The 14,504-nt window shown below is 47.6% G+C and overlaps 1 protein-coding gene across 1 annotated transcript in view; it reads left to right on the forward strand.

Moving 5' to 3' along the window:
• The window catches only part of LOC310781430 (fibulin-2-like), a 58,857-nt gene that overhangs the window by 17,223 nt on the left and 27,130 nt on the right, over positions 1-14,504 (forward strand). The window contains exons 3-6 of the mRNA XM_083642059.1: positions 7,149-7,263; positions 8,076-8,205; positions 12,272-12,464; positions 13,825-14,082. Coding sequence (XP_083498185.1) covers positions 7,149-7,263; positions 8,076-8,205; positions 12,272-12,464; positions 13,825-14,082 — 696 coding nt within the window. The remainder of the gene's footprint in view (positions 1-7,148; positions 7,264-8,075; positions 8,206-12,271; positions 12,465-13,824; positions 14,083-14,504) is intronic.

The following is a 14,504-nucleotide window of genomic DNA, read 5'->3' on the forward strand; positions in this document are numbered from 1 at the left end:
TAAATTCCGGACTATAAGCCGCGGCTTTTTTCCCGTTTTTTGGCCCCTGCGGCTTATATAACGGTGCGTCTTATCTATGGATTTTTTCAGAAAAAAAAAAAAAAAAAAAAAAAAATCTCTCTTTTTTAGCACTCTTTCTAACTATAAATCCACTTCTGTTTTAATTTCCTCTCTTGCCCTCTTTTCACCACACCGCGGACACTGTGTGCACTGTAAAAATAAACAACGGTGGTGTTGTGTTATGTTGTTTTGTTGAAATGTTGTAATACGGTAAATGGGAGCTTCCTCAAACAGCCATCTCTTCCCGACAATCCCCTCTGTGCGTGACCACTTACATATGGTAATTACGGTAAGCAAACGGCCACTCGGGCAACAACTCCCTCCCCCGACTACCAGGAGAAAATCACAAACTTCGGCGAATTCACACAAAGGAAGATCAAGGAATATTCACAACAAGACGAGCAGTAGAAGCAACACTCTCACTTACCATGGGGAAGGTACGCAGAAATTCACACGAGGCAGCTTTCAAGTTGAAAGCAGTCAATCTCGCATTAAAAGAGAGCAGCCGCCGATCAAACAGAGCAGCCGCGCGTAACCTGGGCAAAAGGGACTGTCCGTCCGGGGGAGAACTACTGAACAACTCCCTCCCGACTATCAGGAGAAAATCACAAACTTCGGCGAATTCACACAAAGGAAGATCACGGAATATTATAGGAGTGTGAAAACATCCACAATTACCAACGGGTTCCAAAACGCTGGACTGCTGCGGGATGAAGAGGATGACGCCACGGGGACTGCCCCCTAGTCCGATACCTCACGAGTCCGATACCTCACGAGTCCGACACCTCATGGTTTTGGGTTAGGGTCTGGGGGAGGTTAGGTTTAGGCGTGGGGGTGGGAGAGTTTAGGTTTTGGGTTAGGGTCTGGGGGATGTTAGGTTTAGGCGTGGGGGTGGGAGAGGTTAGGTTTTGGGTTAGGGTCTGGGGGAAGTTAGCCTCTTTTTTCGGACTCGTGAGGTGTCGGACTCGTGAGGTATCGGACTCGTGCCATGGCACCTGAAGGAGAGAGGAGAGTGGTTGACGAAGCCACCCTGAACCTGTTCGTTTCCGACACTGAAGATGAGGACTTTGGTGGTTTCAGTACGCAGGAAGAAGAGGAAGACGAGGATTAGTGACTTGACTTCTCTGGTTACAGGTTTGCTGCACATATACGGTAGCCTATTGTTGTGTGATTTTGTCTGGGGATTAGTGACCTGACTTTTGTTTTGTTTTGTTGAAATGTTAATAAATGGGAGCTTCCCCAAACAGCGATCTCTTTCCCGACATTCCTCTCTGTGCACGAACCCTTTCATATGGTAATTAAACATCAAAACACCCGCGGCTTATAGTCCGGTGCGGCTTATAGAAGAAAAAAATAGTCAATTTTGGTCCCGCGGCTTATACACCGGTGCGTCTTATAGTCCGGAATTTACGGTAATAGTTGACCTTGTTCAAAGACGATGGGATTTCAAGCAAGACCGTTCAACTTCAACTCATTTCCTGTCATTTTGGCACGTGCGTTTTGCACGGACACGCCCCCATATTCATTAAAGTAAATATTTGATTGATTGATTGATTGATTTTCTTTATTTAAGTGTCATGCTTCGAATGAAGGCCAGCCCACATGGGCTTACAGGACACTTTTACTGTTCATCATTTAAACAAACAATGATCAAAACATAAAACCAACAGAAAACACCCAAAATACATACAGTAAAGTTGTACAGCATGAAAACCACCACCTGAACCTACTTAAAGAGCTGTGCTTGCCTTTTATTCCAGGCCCTAGAGATAAAGTTAGCAGTCTTAAATACCTCAGTCTTAAACAACCACTCCAACTTCTGGCCATCATCTTTTGATCTGTTCAGTTCTTTTTGGACCAAAACATATCTTCAGAATATTCTGACACTAAAATGGCATTTTTCAGACAGATCAGGAGAAAATTAAACTTGTTCAAGACCGGTCTCTGTCTCAGCAACACACTCTTTGGCGGATTTGGCAACAGGAACTCATGTTAGCAGGGAGCGATTAGCTAAAGCTAAAGCTGAAGTTCGTTGATGTAGTAGCTAAATCTGTGGCTAGAAAAGTTATTTTTTAATGGAATATCTTAGTTTCAACTGTATTGAGCTAACAAGGGGCAGCTTTGTGTTTATACGTGTGGTTTGTGTGGAGTTTGGGTCAGCGCTAAGCCCGCGTCACCAGGCACAGTCCTCTCACAACACTTCAGGGGAGAGGTCAGGTGACCACGTGACCATTTGGGTGACTTGCTGCGACCATTTGTTAGAATGGGCGGAGCCTGCGGTGACCCATCTAGATAGTAATAGAAGATCTATGCCTTGGTCTGTAGTATTTGGGGTGTGTTCAAGTGCAACGTTTTGGCCCAGACACAGGTGGCGCAACCGCCAGCCTTCGTCACCGCTAGTCCTTTGAAGTCTCCCAGGTGTGTCCCAGCCTTTAAGCACGGACAAAAGGCAGACTCAATCCTAGGAATCATCTGAAAACATGTGGTGAGGTGCAGTATAAGACTTGCTCTCATCAGCAGCACTGTCACAACATGGGAGGAACATCACTCTCACAACAAGCTGCACATGGCAGTGGGCTGAAGAGATGTATCATTTGAGTTGAAGATTAGAAGGAGGGTGAATTCCAGAGCTGCAGCCATGTGAGAGTTTCATTTACTGTGAAGATCAGTTTGATCCCTCTGGTAAAATCCAGGGTGCCTTCCAGGTCATTTGCAGGATTTGTGGCATATCTGACTTCAACAGCATGTCCTTACTGAAGACCACCAACTGATCCACATGTCACCCGGGCTTATAAATATATCAATATAAATATATATATCAACTCCAGATGCAGGAAACCAGCAATAAAAAAGGCCGACACAGTAAGTAGAGAGAGATTGGTGATAAATAACAACAGAATAACAGCTCTTGCACCCATCTACATGGCAGTGAAACATGATGGCAGGCAGCTGTTTTCAGACATACCAGCAGCCATGTTTTCTTTAATACAGAAATATGAAATATACTCCTTATATGAAATACTTTTTATATGCTTTGTTGATATAATGATTTCTAGCGTAGAAAATACTTTAATGAAACGTTGGCAACTTGAAAACCACTAATTAGTTGGTATTATTCCTTGGGAGTCAGTGGTATTTTCATCCCAAAATCTGGATTTGGACTAGCCTGGTAAACCAGCCGGTCACGTGAAACTCACAAATTTTCATGTTGTTCTATGAAATATGAGTTGACGTGACCGTCTGGTTTACCAGGCTGGATTTGGATGGATTTCCTGTGCAAAAGAATGAGTGTGTTTCCTGCATGTGTTCTGGCCTGAGAACATATTAGCCAGAAGAAAGCAATAGGAAACAGGTCCACACACAAACAGGAGGGGAGGGTTTTTAGTTCCAGAGGTGCAGTGAAAGACAATTGACCCGTTTGCTGTACGCTGCAAAGGGGTCTCTAATGTTGATTTAGCATAATAGCATAATATTCACAAAACATCAGTCATGGGGGGGGGGGGGGGGGGGGGGGGTGCTGTAGTCAAGTCACTATATCTCGAGTCAGAGTCAAGTCTCGAGTCCCCAGTGATTGAATCCGAGTCACCAAGATGTGTCCGAATCGAGACTCCATTACCTGAGTCTGAGTGCGAGTCCAGAGTTACTGAACATGAATACACATGTACGTGGACCACACGTTGGGCCTATCACACACACACACACACACACACACACACACACACACACACACACACACACACACACACACACACACACACACACACACACACACAAATCTAGAAATATGTTCCGTTCAAAAAGTATTTTCCTAATAGACATTATGATTCCTCTCTCCCAATTTTACCATGTACAGTATTTTGTCCCCATGAATATGAACCAGAGGCCTATTCCAGATGTGCTGGAATTCTTTCTTGATCACTGATGTGGTGGTTGTTCGGCACCTGTTGGAAACACAACCTGAAAGTCACGAGCCAAAGCCCCTCCTTCAGCGATGCACCATATTAGCATGTTACACTGCTTATCTCACCACAGGGAGATGTTACACTGCTTATCTCACCACAGGGAGTTGTAATTAGATTGGAGTTACTGTGTGAAACCATCAAAGCGCGTGGCTCAGTCAAGAGTTCATGAAGATGGATCACACATGTCCCATCATCTGCTCACGCTCCGTCTCAGGGAGATGAAGAGGAGAGCTTCACTAAGTGAAACATGATTCAGGCGTGCGGCGCAGATGAAGTCATGGCGATGATGATAGCAGGAGAGCCCTCCCTGTTATGTCACAGCCAGCTGCTGCTGGTGGACATGATGATGTGTTTCAGAAGACACAAAGATCTCTGCTCTTCACGTTGAAGGTGAGGAGAACGTCGTGACGCTCCCTCCCACGCTTGACACACACACACACACACACACACACACGTGCACATTATGCACACACACACACGCACACAAAAACAAACAAATGCTTGTATGCGTTTGACATCACTCATCCGACATGTCCATCCACACTTGTTTTGAGAGTTTGCGGGGACCCTTGACATGCTGTTACTCATGTCAGCCCACCTGTATAGACCCTTCTCACGGGGGCCATTTTGTGTCGAAAAGGCAGGGTAAACACAGGTGCAAGCAAAACACTGATTGGAATTTGGAAACCCTCATTAGTGTTTTGCTTGCACCTGTGTTCATTCTGCCTTTTCGACACAAAATGGCCCCCGTGAAAAGGGTCTATTGTAAATCACCGCCGTGTGTCCACAGAGGCAAAGACCCAGCAGCCTGGATTAGTGGCAGCCCACCGCTTTATGACACCACCGACATGTCGAGAGTTGCCCCTTTTTTGTTGTCGGCGTAGCTTCATATTTGCAGGGGCAGGGTGGTGATGTCATTGGTTTTGGATTTAGGCTCGAGCAGTGCGTCTGGTGTCGTGCTAGAGCAGTGCGTCTGGTGTCATGCTAGTGTGATAGACAGATATAATGACAGGCCCAGAAAGGAGACTTATGGAATATACAGTAGCTCCCAATCTCTCCTGTGTCATAAATCACCACAGCTAATTATTACACAACTCTGTGGAACAGGTTTGCTATTCACGCTTAATTAGAAGGCCTGTCAGAGAGACAGGGAGAGACTCGCGGGTCAGGTGGACGATGGTTCAGCTAAAGACAGCTCATTGTTTTCACGTACAGTAACTATTTTGGTGAAACTCAATCTTCTTCTAAAGAGAAGTCGTTATTGTGTCGTCAAAAAGATGTTGTAACCTTGCAGTGTATGTTTAAACTCTGTATACATCCTTCTGGATGGACATGTGGAGCAGATTTGGGTCATGTTCATGTGATGAGTGAGTGGATTCCACCTGGAGAAAATGAATAGGAGGCAGAAGAATGAAGATGAATAATTATCTTCTACATTCACTGGTGTTCAAAGAGACGTGTTAGTCTGCCACTGATACTTATGCATCAAAGAGTCATGGGTCTTTTAAGCTTGAGCTTTTCTCATAACCTATCAATTATGCACACGGTGCGGCAGTCGCTTGCTCTGGTCTGGTTAATTGCCTCTGTGTTGCTATGTATGTACAGCAGCGTAGGTATATGTATGTACAGCAGCGTAGGTAAGTGAAGGAAAAGTGGAAGTTAAAAATGTTATAATGACCTCAGGGAAGTCTGGGCTCGGCTGCATCCATCTGGAAACGCACAACGATTTCCGCTTGGCATCGTGCCTTTCCTCTCTGCCACCTCCAGACTCACTTTGTGAAGTCACAGACTAAAACCTTTATTAAGCAATGCTATGACAGACAAATTACACTTTTCAAAGCGTTGCAAATAATATATTTTTTCCAGTCTGTTGGTTCAGTACCACAGCTGAAGAGGCTACAAACCTTTGTATTTAATCAAACGTGTCAATCAAACGTCAATGATGAATATTAATGAACCAGCTGCTTTAACTAAAAAAAAGTTGTTTTGCCGGTGGTGATAATCTTTACACTAAAGTAAATTTTGAGACATACATCTCACAGTTTGTGTTAGATCCACCCTAACGCATAGATTTGTCTTACTGTATGGCGTGACTGACTGAAGACATAAAGGTCACGAGAGCCAGAGCCACAAATCAAAGCTGGAATGCACCCTAACCCTAACCCTAACCCTGACCCCTAACCCTAACCCTAACCCTGACCCCTAACCCTAACCCTAACCCTGACCCCTAACCCTAACCCTAACCCTGACCCTGACCTGTTCTGTTGTCGGAGCCACACGTATATTTCCCTGTAAAGCAGAATGTGTTTTTGCTCCGTCTGCTCCCTGACCTACTTAAGAATGATGTGCTAATGTGTTGCTCTTGCCTCGACTCCAGGTCTGATTAGCCAGGATGTCAAAAAGAAAAGGATGAATTTACACAGAAGGTCATTTTACAGACTTGGGTTTCATAGTTCTAATTGGCAATTAGACAGAGAGCAGAGTCACGGAGTCTGAAAAGAAAGAAAGAAACTCACTATGCTGTTTGATGTGCAGGCACCAAAACGCTTTGAGCCAAGTCCATTTCTAAGAGACAAGTGGCCCAGGCGAGCTGAGATTCAGTTACACTTTACATAATGCTGTCATTCCTCCTTTGATGTGGCTGTCAGACCTTGTATTTCAATGTTCCTGGTCTACTCCACAGGGTCTACTCTACAGGGTCTACTCCACAGGGTCTACTCCACAGGGTCTACTCCACAGGGTCTACTCCACAGGGTCTACTCCACAGGGTCTACTCCACAGGGTCTACTCCACAGGGCCCAGTGATGCCATACTGTGATGCGCAGTGTCGTTCATGCTGCACATATACATTTGCATTGTAATCGTAATTTCATGTGATTGTGCTGAAGCACTGAGCGCACTGAGCTGAGCTGGGTTGAACTGTGGATCTGGGTGTTTCTGGTTCTCTACAGTGTCTGAACTGAGCTGGGTTGAACTGTGGATCTGGGTGTTTCTGGTTCACTACAGTGTCTGAACTGTGGATCTGGGTGTTTCTGGTTCACTACAGTGTCTGAACTGTGGGTCTGGGTGTTTCTGGTTCACTACAGTGTCTGAACTGTGGATCTGGGTGTTTCTGGTTCTCTACAGTGTCTACCAAGGAGCTGCTGGAGGTCTGCTGTGAGACAGGAGCCAAGTGGGCCTCAGTTAATGGTCACTGCGACAACATGGACCCCCCCACAAAAGATAGGCAATCCATCTGTTGGTAAGTTCCATCAATAAGTTCCCCGTCATCCCCATCATTTCGCTTCATTCTTATTGGGCGGCCTGCCTGCCTATCAACAAAGGGTCGCAGGTTCGAGCCCCCGTGTTACCTCCGGCTTGGTCGGGGCGTCCATACAGGCGCAAAATGGCCGTGTCTGCGGGGAGGGGGGGAAGCCGGGTTAAAGGGGATGTGTCCTGGTCGCTGCACTAGTGCCTCCTCTGGTCGGTCGGGGGACCTGTTCGTCGGGGGAGGATGGGAAGTGGGGGGAATAACGTGATTCTCCCACGCGCTACGTCCTGTCGGTGAAACTCCTCGCTGTCAGGCGAAAACGAGCGGCGCCGGCGGGTGACTGCACATGTATCGGAGGAACCATGTGCTAATCTACAACCTAATTAATGAATGAATAATGAATTAAAACAATTAAAATGAATTATTAATGAAACCAAACAACAGTAATGTACTGTAGTGTACTGTAAGTCATCTTTAGTAGTGACTTAGACAGTTTGTCTTGAGACGTACTGACAAAAGTGATGCTCATATTGTTTTATTACCAGTGTTTTCAAGCAAGATCGGGCTTGTTTCCGTTCAACATTCATTTGGAACCACCGGAACAGCGAATAGTCTCCAGGGCTTTGGTCGGGAAATGATTTCAATTTCCAGAACAGAAGTGTTTTCTCTTTCAGCGACGTCTAATTAAATTTCAAAGGAAAGTTGAAAACACAGTTCAGTCAGCTCTGTAGCAGCACCAGTGGGAGGTTTTGGGAGGCGAGCTGCTCAGTCCAAACACTTCTCCGTGTGCTTTTCTCTGCCAGGACGTCCCAGAGGCAGTGCTGTTTGGGTGCCATGAAAGAAGGTGGCTGCCTGGCCGGTGTTAAAGCAGCCAGAGAAGGAAGTGTGTGTGAAGAGGACGCCAGCGATACGTGTGGAACCCACTCCTACAAGGCTAGTATCCATTAGCAGAGACCATGACGGGGGGCCAAACAGAGTCTACTGGGTGCTCAACTCCTTTGAAGTCCAAATTAACGCCAGAGTTAATTTCAAATTAAACTTAATACTGTCCTTAAATTAGCAGTTCCCAATTGCATTAGTCAACGTAGAATCGAACGAAATGTGTGGACGCGACTCGCCGTTAGCCATTAAAGTCTCACTGAAGTTACAGAGTCGAGTTCTCTCCTGTGACGATTGCATGCTGTGCTGCCAATTCCCTCTGTTATTCAATTGCCTTATTTAATTGTGCTTGAGGGCCTCCTACGTTTAAGGGTTCCCACAGTTTCATATCTTTAGCCACCTCGAAAACACACCAGCTGTGCTTGGAGATGTCACATGGGAATTGTTTGGGCTTCCTGGAACATGGATGGATATTTGACATGACAGTGAGGGTCACGTCGTGGTCAGAGAGTGCTACTGGAGGTCAGTGAGGGGTCACGTCGTGGTCAGAGAGTGCTACTGGAGGTCAGTGAGGGGTCACGTCATGGTTAGAGAGTGTTACTGGAGGTCAGTGAGGGGTCACGTCATGGTCAGAGAGTGCTACTGGAGGTCAGTGAGGGGTCACGTCGTGGTCAGAGAGTGCTACTGGAGGTCAGTGAGGGGTCACGTCGTGGTCAGAGAGTGTTACTGGAGGTCAGTGAGGGGTCACATCGTGGTCAGAGAGTGTTACTGGAGGTCAGTGAGGGGTCACGTCGTGGTCAGAGAGTGTTACTGGGGGTCAGTGAGGGGTCACGTCATGGTTAGAGAGTGTTACTGGGGGTCAGTGAGGGGTCACGTCATGGTTAGAGAGTGCTACTGGAGGTCAGTGAGGGGTCACGTCGTGGTCAGAGAGTGTTACTGGAGGTCAGTGAGGGGTCACGTCATGGTTAGAGAGTGTTACTGGAGGTCAGTGAGGGGTCACATCATGGTCAGAGAGTGTTACTGGGGGTCAGTGAGGGGTCACGTCATGGTCAGAGAGTGTTACTGGGGGTCAGTGAGGGGTCACGTCGTGGTCAGAGAGTGTTACTGGGGGTCAGTGAGGGGTCACGTCATGGTTAGAGAGTGTTACTGGGGGTCAGTGAGGGGTCACGTCATGGTTAGAGAGTGCTACTGGAGGTCAGTGAGGGGTCACGTCGTGGTCAGAGAGTGTTACTGGAGGTCAGTGAGGGGTCACGTCATGGTTAGAGAGTGTTACTGGAGGTCAGTGAGGGGTCACATCATGGTCAGAGAGTGTTACTGGGGGTCAGTGAGGGGTCACGTCATGGTCAGAGAGTGTTACTGGGGGTCAGTGAGGGGTCACGTCATGGTTAGAGAGTGTTACTGGGGGTCAGTGAGGGGTCACGTCGTGGTCAGAGAGTGTTACTGGGGGTCAGTGAGGGGTCACGTCATGGTCAGAGAGTGTTACTGGGGGTCAGTGAGGGGTCACGTCGTGGTCAGAGAGTGTTACTGGGGGTCAGTGAGGGGTCACGTCGTGGTCAGAGAGTGTTACTGGGGGTCAGTGAGGGTCACGTCATGGTTAGAGAGTGCTACTGGAGGTCAGTGAGGGGTCACGTCATGGTCAGAGAGTGTTACTGGAGGTCAGTGAGGGGTCATGTCGTGGTCAGAGAGTGTTACTGGAGGTCAGTGAGGGTCACGTCATGGTTAGAGAGTGCTACTGGAGGTCAGTGAGGGGTCACGTCATGGTCAGAGAGTGTTACTGGAGGTCAGTGAGGGGTCATGTCGTGGTCAGAGAGTGTTACTGGAGGTCAGTGAGGGTCACGTCATGGTCAGAGAGTGTTACTGGGGGTCAGTGAGGGGTCACGTCATGGTCAGAGAGTGTTACTGGAGGTCAGTGAGGGTCACGTCGTGGTCAGAGAGTGTTACTGGGGGTCAGTGAGGGTCACGTCGTGGTCAGAGAGTGCTACTGGTTAAAATCAGTCCAGACTTCCACAGCCGTTCATTTGCCAGCTGACCTGTGCGTTGGAGGACTTGGACTACTCGCCTCCTCAGAGCCCAGGGCCACAGCAATGTGGGACCATTATCGACTCCAGGCCCGGGTAAAGCTCTTAGATATTGGCTTTCAACACTTTTCTGTGCAGACCTCCTATAAATTTAGTAATATTACACCACTTCACAACCACCATACATCACAATGGTCATTATTTATTACTGGGGGTCAGTGAGGGGTCACGTCATGGTTAGAGAGTGCTACTGGAGGTCAGTGAGGGGTCACGTCGTGGTCAGAGAGTGTTACTGGAGGTCAGTGAGGGGTCACGTCATGGTTAGAGAGTGTTACTGGAGGTCAGTGAGGGGTCACGTCATGGTCAGAGAGTGTTACTGGGGGTCAGTGAGGGGTCACGTCGTGGTCAGAGAGTGTTACTGGGGGTCAGTGAGGGGTCACGTCGTGGTCAGAGAGTGTTACTGGGGGTCAGTGAGGGGTCACGTCGTGGTCAGAGAGTGTTACTGGGGGTCAGTGAGGGGTCACGTCGTGGTCAGAGAGTGTTACTGGGGGTCAGTGAGGGGTCACGTCGTGGTCAGAGAGTGTTACTGGGGGTCAGTGAGGGTCACGTCATGGTTAGAGAGTGCTACTGGGGGTCAGTGAGGGGTCACGTCATGGTCAGAGAGTGTTACTGGAGGTCAGTGAGGGTCACGTCGTGGTCAGAGAGTGTTACTGGGGGTCAGTGAGGGTCACGTCGTGGTCAGAGAGTGTTACTGGGGGTCAGTGAGGGTCACGTCGTGGTCAGAGAGTGCTACTGGTTAAAATCAGTCCAGACTTCCACAGCCGTTCATTTGCCAGCTGACCTGTGCGTTGGAGGACTTGGACTACTCGCCTCCTCAGAGCCCAGGGCCACAGCAATGTGGGACCATTATCGACTCCAGGCCCGGGTAAAGCTCTTAGATATTGGCTTTCAACACTTTTCTGTGCAGACCTCCTATAAATTTAGTAATATTACACCACTTCACAACCACCATACATCACAATGGTCATTATTTCAGTTTTATATTTCGACGTGTCCCTACAGTATATACTCTCCACCTTCTCTTGCTGAGAGCAACGGGGACACAGAGAGTGAGAGGCTGGAGTCGAGGGGAGAGTCGCTCTAAATTCAGACTTGTAAGAACGATCATAATTCAAAATAAATAAACCTCCCATATGGACCAAAGTGCGCAGTGCTTTTCAGTTTTCATAAAGCGGGTTTTGGAAATATGTTTTTCCAAGCACAGCTTCTCTAATGAGCCACATGATCCCTTACATTACAATACATTATGGACCAGTATGCAGTATGTGTGGTGGTAAGATGGTCCAGTATGTAGTATGTGTGGTGGTAAGATGGTCCAGTATGCAGTATGTGTGGTGGTAAGATGGTCCAGTATGTAGTATGTGTGGAGGTAAGATGGTCCAGTATGTAGTATGTGTGGTGGTAAGATGGTCCAGTATGTAGTATGTGTGGTGGTAAGATGGTCCAGTATGTAGTATGTGTGGTGGTAAGATGGTCCAGTATGTAGTATGTGTGGTGGTAAGATGGTCCAGTATGTAGTATGTGTGGTGGTAAGATGGTCCAGTATGCAGTATGTGTGGTGGTAAGATGGTCCAGTATGCAGTATGTGTGGTGGTAAGATGGTCCAGTATGTAGTATGTGTGGTGGTAAGATGGTCCAGTATGCAGTATGTGTGGTGGTAAGATGGTCCAGTATGTAGTATGTGTGGTGGTAAGATGGTCCAGTATGCAGTATGTGTGGTGGTAAGATGGTCCAGTATGCAGTATGTGTGGAGGTAAGATGGTCCAGTATGTAGTATGTGTGGTGGTAAGATGGTCCAGTATGCATTATGTGTGGAGGTAAGATGGTCCAGTATGTAGTATGTGTGGTGGTAAGATGGTCCAGTATGCAGTATGTGTGGAGGTAAGATGGTCCAGTATGCAGTATGTGTGGTGGTAAGATGGTCCAGTATGCAGTATGTGTGGAGGTAAGATGGTCCAGTATGCAGTATGTGTGGTGGTAAGATGGTCCAGTATGCAGTAGTAGTATGTGTGGAGGTAAGACTGTGTACATGTGACCTGCAGGAGTGCTGTGGCTGCTGCTCCCTGGGGCTGCAGTATCGTAGTGAAGGACAGCGCTGCGAGGCCCACCAGTACCTGGGCTTCCACTGCAGACACGTGTTCCTGACCTGCTGCGAGGGGGAGGAGGCGGAGAGAGGGGGCTGGCATGCTGTCAAAGAGAGGCCCCTTCCCGACTCCACCGCCCTGCCAACCAAAGGTATTGTCAACAAGCGTGCACACAGATACACAAACGTGCAACGCCAATGCACCCAATGCTTTTATGCAGTGCGCTGCTGCCGTGCCAGGGCGCTACACAAACACACACTCTGCTGAACTTCCAAGGGGGCGACAATGTAATACACACCAGTGCACAGAGAAACCACACTGCTGCACAGAGAAACCACACCGCTGCACAGAGAAACCACACCGCTGCACTGCCGGAGAAAAGCACTGATTTCCACAAAAGACAATCAGTTGACTTTACCCTGATAAATGGAAGCATTGTAGTGAGGCCCTCCAACTCTGCAGATGAATGCTGCGCCTCATTGGGCTGCCAGAGTAAAGTACAATACCTCAGTTCACCCATCTCATTCTAAGAGATCTAGTGCCTGCCTGCTTGGCATTGCATTACGTTTCAAAGGCTTATTTGGATTAGACTCCGAGCACTCTGTGCTTTTAGTATCTTCGCACTGATTTGGTTTGGCAGCTCAGACCTGAAAAGAACATCAGTGTGGCTTGTTGACACTGTGTGTGTCAATAAAAGTGCCCTCTATTCTCCATGGGATTTGATACTGAGGCGTTTAAAGGTTATTTTCCAAGAAGGGAATTCCTAAAATCTTTTTACAATATATATATATATATACATACAATATATATACAATACAATATATATTTATTTCAAATCTTTATGTCACTGCCCTTTGGTACGATGACATTTGGCAAGTTCTATTCGGTAAAATCTCAAATTAATCCGGGCATCTGGGTAGTGCAGCGCTAGATTCCCTGCCTACATGGGGGCTCGACCCTGTGACTGAGGGTCACAGGTTTAAGTCCCTGTGTTGCCTCTGGCTTGGTCGGGCATCCATACCACTGAGCGAAATAAATAGATCCATACAGGCACAATTGGCGCAACGTGATCCTCCCACGTGTTACGTCCTGCCGGTGAAGCTCCTCGCTGTCAGGTGAAAAGAGGCAGCTGGTGACTGCACATGTATCGGAGGAAGCATGGTGCTAGTCTACAACTCTCCCCAGATCAGCAGAGGGGGTGGAGCAACGGCCGGGACACCCTAACAGGGAATTGACCAAGTACAATTTGGGAGAAAACATGAATGAACACAAATGGAATGGAACTATCATTATTGTTATTGGTTACACCTGCTTTACTTCCTGCTTTACCACCTCAAAACGGCTGCTGTGAAATGGGTCTATTACGCTACTTTTTAAGATCTTGCCTGGATGCTCACCAGAATGGATGTACAGTATGACACTATAACAAAAATCAGCCAATCAGTCAAAAGATTATACATTGATATTATTTGATATCGGTTACAAACGACAACTCACTCCGTGTCCTGTAGTGTCTGACAGCCCGTTCCCTAAAGAGGCCTTCTCCATCGGCGAGGAGCAGGACGGGGACAATGCAGTGGAGCAGCAGGACGGGGACAATGCAGTGGAGAATGCAGTGGAGGGTCCCGTGGAGGTGGAGGACATGGACGAGTGCCTGGTGTATCAGGGAAAAATCTGCCAGCACAGGTGTATCAACACCCCGGGCTCCTTCAGGTGTGAGTGCTTCCCTGGATACACGCTGCAAGACGACGGCCTCATGTGCGCCCAAGGTATTGCAGTTTTATTTCAGTCTGTATCGTAAAGACCACCTGTCCTGCAGTTTCATTTCAGTCAGTATCGTAAAGACCACCCGTCCTGCAGTTTCATTTCAGTCTGTATCGTAAAGACCACCCGTCCTGCAGTTTCATTTCAGTCTGTATCGTAAAGACCACCTGTCCTGCAGTTTCATTTCAGTCTGTATCGTAAAGACCACCCATCCTGCAGTTTCATTTCAGTCTGTATCGTAAAGACCACCCGTCCTGCAGTTTCATTTCAGTCTGTATCGTAAAGACCACCCGTCCTGTAGTTTCATTTCAGTCTGTATCGTAAAGACCACCCGTCCTGCAGTTTCATTTCAGTCTGTATCGTAAAGACCACCCGTCCTGTAGTTTCATTTCAGTCTGTATCGTAAAGACCACCTGTCCTGCAGTTT

This window comes from Poromitra crassiceps, assembly GCF_964638095.1.
Source record: "Poromitra crassiceps genome assembly, chromosome: 8".
In the NCBI taxonomy this organism is placed as follows: Eukaryota; Metazoa; Chordata; class Actinopteri; order Beryciformes; family Melamphaidae; genus Poromitra; species Poromitra crassiceps.